The sequence below is a fragment of the Strongyloides ratti genome (assembly GCF_001040885.1).
Source record: "Strongyloides ratti genome assembly S_ratti_ED321, chromosome : 2".
NCBI lineage: Eukaryota > Metazoa > Nematoda > Chromadorea > Rhabditida > Strongyloididae > Strongyloides > Strongyloides ratti.
The window spans coordinates 15,069,347-15,084,205 of NC_037308.1; the positions used below are offsets into that span (position 1 = coordinate 15,069,347).

General features: G+C 17.6%; 4 protein-coding genes across 4 annotated transcripts; 3 read left to right on the plus strand and 1 right to left on the minus strand.

Moving 5' to 3' along the window:
- Window positions 1-2,504: 2,504 nt before the first annotated feature.
- On the plus strand, window positions 2,505-3,250 carry SRAE_2000478600 (CAP domain-containing protein; the record flags this gene model as incomplete). The annotated part of the gene is made up of 2 exons (XM_024643709.1): window positions 2,505-2,780; window positions 2,816-3,250. 2 exons carry the CDS (start codon window positions 2,505-2,507, stop codon window positions 3,248-3,250), a joined length of 711 nt encoding a protein of 236 aa, XP_024509350.1.
- Window positions 3,251-5,631: 2,381 nt separating this feature from the next.
- Window positions 5,632-6,206, plus strand: SRAE_2000478610 (Hypothetical protein; the record flags this gene model as incomplete). The annotated part of the gene is made up of 2 exons (XM_024643710.1): window positions 5,632-6,018; window positions 6,060-6,206. 2 exons carry the CDS (start codon window positions 5,632-5,634, stop codon window positions 6,204-6,206), a joined length of 534 nt encoding a protein of 177 aa, XP_024510885.1.
- Window positions 6,207-6,419: 213 nt separating this feature from the next.
- Window positions 6,420-9,735, minus strand: SRAE_2000478700 (Zinc finger, BED-type predicted domain-containing protein; the record flags this gene model as incomplete). Its single annotated transcript, XM_024643711.1, has 3 exons — window positions 6,420-6,823; window positions 6,869-7,630; window positions 8,904-9,735. 3 exons carry the CDS (start codon window positions 9,733-9,735, stop codon window positions 6,420-6,422), a joined length of 1,998 nt encoding a protein of 665 aa, XP_024509351.1.
- A 2,460-nt stretch (window positions 9,736-12,195) lies between these two features.
- Window positions 12,196-12,967, plus strand: SRAE_2000478750 (G protein-coupled receptor, rhodopsin-like family and GPCR, rhodopsin-like, 7TM domain-containing protein; the record flags this gene model as incomplete). Its single annotated transcript, XM_024643712.1, has 2 exons — window positions 12,196-12,259; window positions 12,312-12,967. The coding sequence occupies 2 exons, from the start codon at window positions 12,196-12,198 to the stop codon at window positions 12,965-12,967; spliced, it is 720 nt and encodes a 239-aa protein (XP_024509352.1).
- Between the last annotated feature and the right edge of the window lie 1,892 nt (window positions 12,968-14,859).

The following is a 14,859-nucleotide window of genomic DNA, read 5'->3' on the forward strand; positions in this document are numbered from 1 at the left end:
CTAATTAATAATGATGCAGATTTCTACAATCGTTATTTAAATATTCTTCAATAGTATTTGATTTCATTTTTAAATTTATTTCCTTTTTGTCAAACATCCGCTAAACTTCTTATTATTAATATAAAAATTTATGTTGTATAAATTTTTTGCAGTTTTCAAGAATTTTACACGTGTTTTGTTATCATTACGTTAATTTTTTTTAAAGAAATAACCAGATAATATTTTGTAACTTTCTTTACATTTTTTTTTTCGTATGTTCGTTTCAAAAAGTTTGACATCTTTAGTGCTTTCATATTTTTTAGTTTCATTTTGATAAGCACTTTATTTTGAAATTTTAACTACTAATAAAATTAACTCGTTATTTTTTATTATAATATAAATTATAAATATTTTAATATCTAGTTTTAGAAATATTTTAATTAATTGTTATTTGAATAGAAAATTTTATTTTTAAATACATCAATTTTGACTAATGATTTTTGAAAAAATATTTATATATCTTAAAAAAAAAAGCAATATTTGTTAAAATATAATTTTCAAGTTAATTTTAAAATTTTCGTTTATTATAAAATATTATTAGGTATTATAATTATTATATAAAAAAACAATTTTGCAAAAAATTATAAGTACATGTTTAATATAGCTTATAATAATATATTTTAGCTATTACTATTGTATTTAAAAAATTGGTTGGAAAAGTTGAAGATTTATAAATAATTTAATTCATTAAATTATTTTTTAAGTACTACTATTGCAAAGCAATATAACTGTTAGAAGAAAAATAAAGCCTTGAATACTTACTATAATTAATTATTGGTTTTATTTAGCTGTAATTTTTCATTACTAAATATTTATTTTTTGTTTGCAAATTTTTTAATATTTAATTAGACATATATGTGCTTAAAATATTTGCATAAAATTAGCCATTTTAATATGTGTAATTATTTTGTACTTTACATTTTCTGAATAAAATTATTTATAAAAAAAATATATTTACATATATTTTATCACTTTTTTTTATAATAATATACACTACTTTATAACATTTTTTTTTTGTAAAATTTAAATGAATTTTATTAAATAGTATATTTTATTAATAATATATAACAAAAAAAAATATAATAATTACTACAATATTAAGTTGTCCCTCATAAAATGCAGTATTTAAAATAAATTTTAAAATGTTCATAGTTCAACACAAAATTAATTATTTTAAAATTAAATTCATTAGATTTTCCAAAATGTTCTAAAAGTAAAACGTTTTTTTTTGTTTTTTTTTAAATAAAATTTTCAGTTTCTGGAAATAATAAAATATTTCACAAGAGATTTTATAGACCTTAAAAAAATGTAACAAGTTGGAAAAGATCTAGAAAATAAAATTAATAAGAATAAAGCTTCATATATAAATTACGCTCAGTTTCTTAAGCGTAATTTTCAAATATGCAAGCAAAAATTGTTGTGAAAAAGAATTTGTTTTTTTTTACTAAAAAAATCACTCTAATATACAATTATAAAACATTTTTTTTATAAAACAATTGCTTCAAAAAGATTTTATTGTTGTATAGAATCCAATTAATATAAAAGATTATGTTTCATTTTAAAAATAAGTTATTTTTAACTTTTTAATTTGAAAAAAATAGACTTCAAAAAGATAACATTTGTTTTTAGCTTAACCTTTTCTATAATTTTTTATCTAAGTTTTTTGACGTCTAATTTGCTTCAAAATCATGTTTCAAAACACTGTTACTAAGAATTAAAATTGTTTTCCACTATGTGCATTCTCAAGATTATTATTTCTCAATCCGAATTTTTTAAGTTTTTTTTACAATAAAACTACTAAAAAATTAACTCCAAAATAAGATCCAAAATTTTGCTAAAACTGCTGCAATTATTTTTTTTTTGACCTTTTAAAATAAAATGTTAGGAAATTACATTTAGAATATGATAAAAAAAATAAACAAATAAACATTTTTTAAGTCATTGTGTATAGGAGATTCAAAAGAATCTAACAAATTACAAAACTTTTTTAAAAAAATAGTTATTTTAAAAAAATTAAACAAAGCAATTGATATTTAAAAATCTGCATTTTTTATTGAACAAACAGATATATAATAAGACAATAATAAATTTATATAAATTTTATTGTTCATAGAAGTTTTGAATACATTTGACTTATTTTTTGGTTCATTTTTATGTAACAATTAAAAATATATTTAAAAAAAATATTTCTTATAATAGTTATTTCTTTTAAATTTGATATAAAAAGATGAATTTAAAAAAGAATCCATATTATACAGATGATCCAATTTAAAAACGTGTAATTTTAATTTATAAAAAAAAAGTTTGAACTTCTTTTTTAGGCAATATAAATATTCAATTTTCCGATGATATTTTATAAATATATTACAAAGCAAATAGATTATTTTAATAAAATTTAAACTTTTTACAAATAAAAAATAATATATAAGATGATTACATGAATATATTTTATATCTAATATTAAAATGAAATTTTTACTTACTCTTACTTTAATTAATTTCACACCTTTTTTATTAAAATCTGCCCTTGCTAATGCTGATACAAATCCTTTTAAATGTGAGTGGGCACATAAAAACGGAGAAAGTGGATGGCAATGTAATAATGGAGGATTTTACTCTGATGAACAGCAAATGTATGATGCTTATGGAAGTGGTAGTTATACGTCATTTAAAAAAGAGGAACCTGACTCTGTTAAAGACAGTACTGGTTGGCCAATTGATCTGAAAACTCTAAAACAAGGTGTAAGTATCTTGTAAAATATTAATAATTTTTTAAGATTCTTGAAAAGATTAATCAAAAAAGAGAAGAACATCAGGTACCAGTTTTAAAAGAAGACGAAAATCTTAGGAAAAATGCTCAAAATACTGCTAATAAGCTTATTGATTCTGGAGATATAAATGATTCATCTATTCCCAAAGAAAATGGGGAAAGTCGTGCTTGTCTTGATAAAAGTCAAATTAACAGTGTAGTCAAGAATTGGTATGAAGAAGGAAATAAATATAAATATGAATCTCCTGATGATAATAACGAAAACGAAACAGGTGACTTTTCACAGATGGTATGGAGGAGTTCGCAATCTCTTGGATGTGGCATCGCAAACAAAGATTCAAAATATTGTATTGTTTGTAAATATTACCCACCAGGTAATGTACGAGGTCAATATTCTTCTAACGTTAAGAAAGATTATGGCACTGTCAACTTTAGCTTTTAACGGTTAATTAAAGTATGAGAATTCTTATCTTTTAATAATTTAATAATAATTTAATAATAATTAATTATATCTTTAATATTTAAAATTTTGTATTATTGATGTTTTATTTTTAAAAACTTGTTTTTTAATAAAAAATCTTCATTTTCTATCCTTTTTTTTTTCTTTAAATTATTAAAAATATTTGCATTTAATGAACAAAAAGTCTGATATAAAAGTAATATATCAAATATATTTGGTATAGATTTAAAATATAAAATAGCATTTATTTTAATAATTTAATTTAATGAAAAAGTTTTTACAAAAAGCAATTATTATAAAAGAAGTTTAATAAGTAGTCTAAATATAAACCTAGGAATTTCTCTGTTATTTTAAATTTCTAAGTTTTCTTTTAATAAAATTTTTCATTCTTATATTATTTACATTATAAATATTTCTAGAAATTAAGTATGTTATATATAATTTTTTATCATATAAAATATAAATAGTAGAAACGAAAAAATTTTTTTTGAGTTTTTTTTCAGATACAAGTCACCGCAATCTCATGAATAGTATAATTTTTTTTAAATAAAAAAATATTTACATGTAAATAAAGTTTACCTTTTTAGTTTATTTAGTATTAATAATGTTCTAATTTTTTTTATCAAAAATTTAACAGATAAAAGTTAAATGGTAATATACATATTCAAACAATGTGTAAATAAAATAATGTTAGAGATTGTAATTTTTAGAGATATCATTTAAAAATTATTTATAAATTATTTACCTTGTTAATATTAAAAGTTTTTTCTTTTACTTTTGATAAGCTTTATTAAATAATTGTTAATAAAAACTAATCATTGTAAATATTTGACTTAAAATGTTTTAATATAATTTTTAAAATTGCTTGATTTATTTTTTTTAAGTATAATTTTAATATTAATGTTTTTGCAATAGTAATTATTTATCTTGACAATAAAAAACTTTATATATTTTAATTAATTATGAAATATATATAAATAAACAATTTAAGATGTAATGTTTATATAGTTGACAAGTATAATAATAATCTATTTGGATATATTTTTGATGTATAAATTCTATATTTCTTTAGTTAGATATATTACATTTCTTTTATTTTGGAATTTAATAATAGATATTATTGTATATCATTAATTTTATGTTCATAAAAATGAATACAAAACTTTTTGTTAATAATAATAAACTACTACACTATGAAACTGGCAACGGTTCAATTACTTTTTAAATTTACATAGTAATTAGATCTTATTTATTAATAATTTAATGATTTTTATTAAACATTAAGTTGTAAAAATGTACTACTAAAAATTTTTTGTTCAATGATCAAAAATTTTTTATTTGATAAGAAATATATAACTAAGTTTTATTAATGTTAAATAATATTTTGTAATATTTAACATTTTTGAAAAAAAAAGATATTTTATAATTTTTATGTTTTAATTAAAATAAAATTATATATAAAGTATACAATAAAATTAAAAACAATTAACAAAGAACATTTTAATACAAATATTTCTATATATTAAAATGTACTTTATTACAAAAACATTAAATTATAATTTAATACAAATACTTTTTAAGTTGTTATTTCTTGTTTTTAAAAAATTTAATGTATGTTTGTGTTGATTGATCAATTTTTTAAATACATTTTAATCTATTTTATTTGATAAAAATTTTATAAAAAAAACAAGGAAAGTATGTGACGTAACAAAAAATTTTCTTCAAATTTTATGTTAAATTTAATTCAAAATAGTGGAAATTATTCAATTATTAAAAACAGTTTTTTTCAGTTGAAAATTACAATAAACAAAATATTTTACATTTAAACTTTTACAATGTATAATTTAATAAAATTTTAATTTTTTTTTGAAATTTTTAATCATTCTTTTTATTATATATTTTAAAATAATTGTAGTATTTGATAAATTTTTACATAAAAATAATCTTTAATATATATATTAAAAAATATTTGTGTAACATAAAATAAGTATGACAATTTATTTTTACAAAAGTATAAATTGTATAAATTACTCACTTTTTTTGTATAAATAATATTATGATCAAATTGTACACAAAAATATGTATTGGTATAAATTGTTTTTAAATTTATTGGTAAAACTTTTTTTAATATTCATAACGTTTAATATTATATTGTTTAAATATTATTATTTTTAAGACTTAATATTTTAAAATCAAACAACTGAGTCATTTTTTACATATGTTGTAAAACTTTATTATTATTAAAGGTATAAAACACAATAATTTTTATTAAGGTAATAAAAAAAATTGAAAAGTTAGATAAAAAAAAAAGTATATATATTATTATCATCAGTAGTTGTAACTCAATAGTATTCTAAAATTAAATGATATTATTTTTTACCATATTTCTTTTATTTCATCAATCTATTTCTAATAACACAAATGTGAAGGATAATAAATTAATTATAATATTTGACTTGAAAAAAAATTTACAGATTTCAAATTTTTTTAGAAAAACGACATTAATATCAGATAATAAAAATGTTTTAGAAGCATTTGATCCAATAAAGTGTTATAGTTATATTAATAAAATGAATAAAATTGAAAAATATTTTAATTTGACAGATTCACCAGAAGCAGATGTAAATTGCTATTTTAATGATATTTGTATAAAATATACAATTCAAATTGATGAATCTGACACTGCCATCTGGAAAGGTTGTTTCTCTAAATTTCAAAAAGATATTGGCAAAATATATGGAGAATATATTGTATGAATTAAAAATAAATAAATATAATTATTTTTTTTTAGATAAATAGTTGTTTTATGGCTGAAAGTTATAATAATGAAACAATTTGTTTTTGTAACGACAATAATTTTTGCAACTCTAATTCAAAAATATTTTTTTTTCCAACATTATTTATACCTATTATATTAAATATTTTTTTTTACCAATAAAATTTCCATTATTTAAATTATAAGAAAAAAACTTTTTTCAAACTTTTGACATTTATAAAATTTATGTCTTCAATTAAAAATTATCAAAAATGGTTTTTATTATATAATAAAATAAAACAAATGATATATATATATAAAAAAGGAAAAAAAATATATCATTTAAAAATGATAAAAAAAACAAAAGAAAACCGGAAGGTTATTATGATAAACATATCAATTAAAAAGTATCGCCTGCATCTTTACGCGTACTGCCCACATTAACTGATTTTTATCAACCTTCTCAAATGTACCAATTTCTTGAAGTATACCGTCTTCTGTCAAATACATTTTTAATTCATTATTTATATCTTTTACTTTAATTGTCTTATTAATTCCATCAGATGATCTATTTAAACTTTTTGAGGAAAAAGTAAATTCATGATAATTATTGTATATATATGTCATCATTAAATTAAGATCTTTTGCTAAAATCGGGAATATTGAAAGGTAATTGTCATCTGATTGCCCCTGACAAGACCCAACTCCATCTTTTTTTATATTTATAATGTTATTAAGTAATGTTTGTTGATTGATGGATGCCGCCAACCAAAGTGGATTTAAATTTTGTGATTCTCCAACTGAAGAACTATCAACTGTTTGTTTTTTTTCAACTTTTACCATACCTGTTAATGCATCTAAATTAAATGCTTTTTGAAGATTATCAAATAAAGGCATTTTTAATGATGTTTCATTTTCTTGTTCATCTTCTCCATTTGGATTACCTGTAATAGAATCAAAAAGGCTTAAGAAATTTAATGAGTCAATATTATTTGTCTTTGCTACTTTTGGATTTTTTCCATTACTATCTCCAATATCTGTATTTCTTTTTCTTTTAGAATATGGTTGTGTTGGTGTTTTAGCAACAGCATCACAATACTGTGAATAAATACCATCCTCTGTATGAGATTTTTTTAAATGAATCTTTAAATTATTTGGTCCTTTTTCTATTCCTTTCCAATCACAATGTAAACACATAGCGCCATTCGCTTCAGGATCTACATCTTTAAGGTCTTTAAAAAAATTCCAAACAGCATGAGTCTTTTTTCTTCCAGCTGGTCTATTACATGATGCTGCATTTTGTGAATCGTCATTATTTCCTTTGTCTATAGGACTTTCACTATCACATTGATCATGATGTTCCATTGTATCTACACTATTAGTTGAACATGTTTCATCAACTGATATGTCATCATTTAATTTAGTATATAAATCTCCTAATGTTTTCTTTTTCTTATCAGTATCAGTTATTTCATCAGTATTATCATCAGATTTTATTGGTGTTTTATTAAGTAAATTATAAATAGAATTAGAAATATTTGTAGGATCAAAATTATCATTTATAATAATATTTTTTGTATCATTATTAGCAAGAGAAACCATCATAACTTAATATAATAATAATAATAATAATAAATAAGAATAATACATAAAATGCGGATAAGTAAAATTAGGTTAAATGAAAGTGTACGCAAAAATAGTTGGCTTTATATAGTACAAGTATTTTGTAAGGTCCCTTGCACACAATTAGCCTAACCTAATTGTGTTCTAGTTATTAAACTTATAGTTTATATAAATTTAAAAGATGATGCTTTTAAACAATATTATATTGTTTTAATTGTTAGACAGATTAAAAGTAAATTAAATAAAAATACTTAAAAAAAAAATAGAGACATTTGTTTAACTATTATAAATAAAAATATCAAATAATAATTATACAAAAATTAAAAATAATTTTAATAAAAAAAAAGATAATTTTTAAATTTAAATATTTCTTTTTTTTTTTTTAAAAATTACTAACTGTATGAAGTACAAGGGTTCCTGTATATTCTAGAAAATATTGAATACATTTTATATATTGATTCCAATCAGAATTATTTTTAAAAAAGTAGGCGTACTTGTTGTTAATAGCAAAAGTTGAATATAAAAATTGACGATTATATATTTGATATAATTTTTCAACATCATCTTGATTTAATTTTGAAAATATATTTAATTTTTTATAAAATTTGTTTGCTGGGATAGTCATTGTCATAAGAAAAAATTTAATTGTTGATGGTAATGATACTATTTGATAACCTTCAATAAATAAAAAATTAATGTTTTTTAAATTGAATATACATTTATCATCGTTGATCTTTGTATATGCTATCATTAATAATTTTATATTTGGTAATTGAAAATTTAAAAATTCTGTAAATGATGAATTTATTTCATCAAAATTGTAAATTCTTAATTTTGTTATATTTTTTGGAAGAATAAGTAAAATATTTTTAAATATTTCTATTTTTATAATTTTATAATAATCACCATGATTAAATAATAAATTTTCTTTTTGTTTATCCTCAAAAACAATACAAAATGTTGTTAAATATTTTAAATGTATTAATGTTTTTTTTGTACAAATATTTTTCATTAATAATTTTTTCATTTTTTTAATAGGAATTAATAATAATCTTTGTATAAAGTTATATGATATTATTAATTCTATTGACTTAATATTCCAATATTCTGATAGATTTGTTATATAATTATATAAGTTTGATAGATTATTAATATATAACTTGACCCCATTTAATAAATGAACTTTAGAAATTTGTGCCATTTTTGGAGGAATAATACTTGCTAGTATATTTTTATATGGAAAATAAAAAAGTTTACTTGCATTATATTGTATATTATATTTTTTTGCTAATTTTAAAAGTCTTTTGAAAAATTCATTTCCAGTATTACATTCAATATTTTCAAAATTTAATAAACAATTATTTTTATTTGATAAACTTTTAAAAATATTATTAAGTAAATTTTTGTTATCATTCCAATTTTTTTTATTTCTATTAAAAATATATCCACTTATTTTAAGTTCTTTCATATTGGGTAAATTACAAAAAATATCATCAAATAATAAACTTTTTCGATCATCAAATTTTTGAAATATATCCTCACCAATCAATTTAATTTTTTCTATCTTATTACTTTTTAATTGATTAATTATTCTTCCAATTACAAATGATCGTACTCCTGGCATTGATAATGCAAATGTTAACATATTAGCATTGATAAATAAATTAAATAAGTTATCAATAAACTTAGAAAGTTTTGTAACAAATTTTTCAACATCTTCCTCAGAAATATTATCTAATTGATCATCAATAATAATAATAACTTCATTATCATATCTTAAAAAATCTTTTGGTAATTGTTGTAGATATATAATTTCTTCATCAAAATTATAAAATCTTAATGGAAGATGTCGATTGTAATTACAAACTAAAAAATATTCTTTACCATTTTTATTAAAAATATGTATTCTATATAAACAATCTTCATCATAAACTTTTTTTCGTTTTTCTATTCTATTAATAAGTTTATAAAAAAATGTTGAAGTTAATGCTAGTGAATCCATATTTTTTGTTTCTTGTAAATCATTTAATATTATTGATAATAAATGATTTTGTCTAAAGACAGTTTCCATATTTTTTGCATTTTCCATTTTACGTTTTCTATAATAAAAGAATATAAAATGCTTTATATGATGGTTTTGTTAAAGAAGTATGTTTTTTTTTTTTAAATGTTAATTAAAACAAAAAAAAAATATATAGAAAAATAAGATAAGTGGTATAGTTAAATAAATTTTATGAAAATATTTTTTTTTTCTATTTGTTTACACAATTTTGCAACTTTGGCTTATCAACCGTATGCATAAAATTGAAATGAGTTTGTTTTTGACCATGCAATTTTTTAATAAAAGAATAACAATTGTCTTATATTATGTTATTCCAACATCTCATTATATTTTTTTAAAATATATTATTTTTAAGTATGTTGATAATATTTTTTGTTAATAGTAAAGTTAGGAAATCAAATAAAAATATAACATAAAAAGTTAGTTAAATTGATTAAAAAATAATGATAATAGTTATATTAACTATGATGAATACTTAAAATTTATATTTTATGTTATAAAAAAGAATGATAGATAAAATTTTAAATGCAGAAATTATAACGATATTCCTCGTTATCTTTTATTCAATATATAAAAAAAATTAATTTTTCTTGTAAATTTTTAAATAAAATGCATAATTAATTCGTATAACATTATATATATATAAAAAAATGAAACTAATTAAAAATTAAAAGTTACTTTTTACATAGATAAAAAGAGTAAAGTTAACTATACTTACTTCAATTAATTCACTCTTATACAATATTTTTAAAAATTATTAAAAGAGAAAATTTTATATTATAATGAGAATATAATAATTATTTAAGCATGTTATTTTTGACTAAATAATTTTTTTTTTAAAATAAAAGTAAAATTATTTCTTTTATAAAAATAATGAATAAATTGAAGTAAAAATATTAATTGGTTGCCTAAATATTAGATGCATTTACTTATTATTTCAAATTAGCTATTTAAGAAGATGAATATTTTATAGAAAAATAAAAATAATTTTTATACAAAATTTATTTATAATAAAACTATGTAACAAAAATAATATCTTGATAGCTACTTTTGACATAAAAAGAAAATCTCAAGAAAAAATACTTTGTTAATAATAAAATATTTTTACAAATTTTTATGTCAAAATTAGTTCTTCTAAAATTACTAATTAGTTAATGGCAAAAGTAAAAAAGTATTGTATGAAAGCACACTATTATATCGTATAACATTATTAACAATATTACTATTTTCTAATTAGCTAAGTAATAATCTAACGAAAAAAATTTTTACTTTAAAACAAATTATATTCACTTTAAATAAACGATAGCTTTTAAAAAATAGTCCAATTTAGAAGTTACTTATATATTATAAATTGGATTATTAAATATAATATTTAAAAAAAAAAAATGTCAAATAGAAATGTAAAGATTGAAAAAAAAATAAAGCATATCTTTCATTTTATTTTAATTTTTGCAAAGACTTTGTACATAAATTAATGCAAAATAATATTTTATACCAAGCAAAAATTTTTATTCTAGATAAAAATGTGAATAATCGAGTTAATTAACACTAAATATATTCAAGACTTTTAGCAAACAGATTAAAATGTTTTTTTTTACCTTATAACATTATAATTCATATATTAATATAAAAACATTTTTACATTTTTTTTTTAAATTAATCTCTTTTTCTTAATATAACTATTATATAATAATTGTTAAAAAAATTATTTTTCAATTTATTATGTTTATTAGTTGTAATATTTATTATTTTAAAAAATATCTAATTATAATTAAAATTAATCATGCTTTTGTAAATATTTAAAATTATAATATTACATGCTTTTAAAGCTTATTTATTAAATATGGAAATTGAAAAAATAATGATAAATAAAATTATAATTAATAACAAAAGAAAATTTTATTTTAAATGTATCAAACTTAAGTAAAAAATTATTTCTAGTATTTTAAAAAAAAAATTTTAGTTAATGATCAAAATTAATCTACAAATACTTTGAAGTTAAATTTATTATTAATTTAATTAAAAATAAATATGTATTTGTAGTAATAATTATTTTATTTTATAAAATATTATAAATTTTGAAAGTAGTACAAATTAATCCAAGTGGAATAAAAAAAAATTGAGATTTTTTAAAAACAGGATAAAATTTATATTATTGTTTTTAAAAAATTAATTAATATAAGCCTTTTTTGTATTATAAAATATTTTGACAACAAGAATAATAATTAATAAAGTCTAAAAAAATTTTTATTAATTTAAATTTTTAATATTATTTTTTTTATCTACTAATAAATATAATACTATACGAATTTTTTAAGATACAGAAAAATGAATAGAAAAATAATAGCTATATTATATTTTTTAGCTAATATTTTTAGTATAGCTATTAATATATTTGCTCTTCGTACATATTATAAAAAATTTTCATATTTTAAAAAAAAACCTCATTTTATTTTTAATTATAATTTAATTTTTTCAAATTTTTTAATGAATATTGCTCAAATATTTGTTATTGTACCATTGACATATGCTGATTTAGAAAATCTTCAAGGTATAATTATAAATTTTTTATATTTATTTATAAAAAAATTTATATATTTTAGAATATCAACAAACATTTTTTTATAATTTTATTATGGAAGCAGATTCTGTGGGATACAATTGTAGTATAATGCTAATTTTATCTTTTACAATTGATCGTTTTATTATATTTTTAAACATATTTTTAATCAAAAAAATGAAGATTCGTATAGTATTTTTTTGTATTTTTTCATGGATTTATGGATTAATTATAATGATTCTTAATAATACTTTTGAAATAAGAAAAGAATATGATCGTGAAAATTTTTGTATAATTGTTAATATAAATAATTCTAGCTTATATTCAGTTTTCTTTATTTCATATACTCAGATGTTTTCTAGAATAGTACCATTTATTATACTAGGATTATATGCTTTTTGTATAATAAGAGTAAAACAATTTGTTAAAAACAATGCTATGACATTTGAAAGCAGACGTTTTGAGAGAAAACTTTTAATTCAGGGATTTACATTTGCCTTATTTTATGAAATTGAAGCTTTACTTTTTTATCAAAGAGATTTTATATTATCAATAATTGGAAAACAATTTATAAAATATTATTTTGTTATTTTAAATTTTTTCATTATTGTTTTTACATGCTTCAACAGTGTAGCTATGTATATATTTATTGATAAAGCTAAAGAAGATTTAAAAAATTATTTCATCTGTAAGAGATAAGAATAATAATTTGCAACAAAAAGTAATTATTCAAGACTATGTTATATTAATATATATCTTTAATTATAATAAACTATTAATTTTTTTAATTATTTAAATTTATATAGATTAAAAAATAAATTGTTTCAATGATAAAATGATAAATTAACAAGTCTCTAAGAAATAAAATAATAAAAAAAAAAATTTTTATTTATCAATATATTTTGTAAATGTTTTTCAATTATATTTTGAAAATATACATTAAATAAAAAGTACAGTTTTTTAATAATTATAATAAAAGGATTATAATGTTTTCATGTAATGATAAAAAAATATTTAAATTTATGAGGTTAATTACAGTTGTCTAAAAAATAAGTTATAGTTTTTTTTTATTCTTACATTATTTAAAAAAAAACATTTTTATTGTTTATTATGAAAAAAGTAAAATAATAACATTAAAAAAATTTACATTTAAAATAAGTTACATTTTACTATTAAATGGCATTAAAAAATTAATGGCATAAAAAATTATTTATGTATATTTATTTGACCAAATGTTGTTATTTTATCAAAATGATTCAGGTATTGGAAGATTAAAATGACACAATTTAAAATAGCTTTATTTTTATAATTTTAATATTATGTACTTCTGAATTTTTTAATTTAATCACAATATTTGATATTTATAAAGTAATGTTTTCTAATTAAATTTATTTGTATTCTTTGAAAAAAAATATTTTTTTCCAAATGTATTTTATAAACAATATTTTATACTATAACTAAAGTACACAAATATTTTTTATTTATACAATACTTAATTTATATTAAAAAAAAACTTTTATTCTTTTATTTTTTAGAATAAAATATTTAATCTTTATTTTAAAATATGTTTTTTAATAAAAATTTAAATTTTATCCAAATATATATCTTATAATCTCATTTATCTATATATGTATTAACATCATTAACTGTATAATTACTTTAGGTTACTTTAAAAATAATTACTCATTGAAAATCTTTTTAATTTTTACATTAAAAAAAAACTACTAGATTGTTTTAAACTTGTAGAAAATTTGTACTCTCTATTATATAGTAGTTAAAAAAAATTAAACAATTATCTTTTTAATTTTAATGATTGTCCTTTATAAGTAATTATCATTATTATATAAACTTTTTTTATTACTTTGAAATTTATCTTTAATTATTCTAAAAAATAATATAAAATTTTTTTTTTAAGAATTATTTTAAATGGATGAAAATTTTTTTATTGCTTCAATTTATTTGATTGGTAATGTTGTTAGCCTCATAACAAACTTACTTTCAATTCACTGTTTTTTTGTTTATAAAAAAAGTTTTAAAGAAAAACCTATATATTGTTTTAATTATCATTTGATTTTATCAAGTTTTTTAATAATTTCATCTCAATTTGGTGTTGTTATTCCTTCAACATATGCAGGTTCTGGACAATTAAAAGGTTAGATTTTTCTTGTTAAATAAAATTTATTAACATTTTTAGAATATAAAGAATCACTTTTTTATGAAATATTATCTGATGTTAATACAATTGGATACCATTGTGGTATATTTTTAACATTAGCAATAACAATAGATCGTTTTATAATATTTTTAACATTTAAAAAAGTAACTAAAAAACGAAACATAAAACATATTTACATTCTTATATTATTTTCATGGATTTATGGTATTATAAATTTAATTGTTGACAAAATATATGTTAAACGAAAAAAACATCATTACTCAGAATATATTATAATATTTAATTTTAGTGATTTTTCTAATGAAAAAAACTTATTTTTCTATATTATATTAATCAAATCAACAATAATTCCTTTACTTATTTTATTTTTATATATAGTATGTTTTTTAAGAATTAAATATTCCAAAGATTTTAA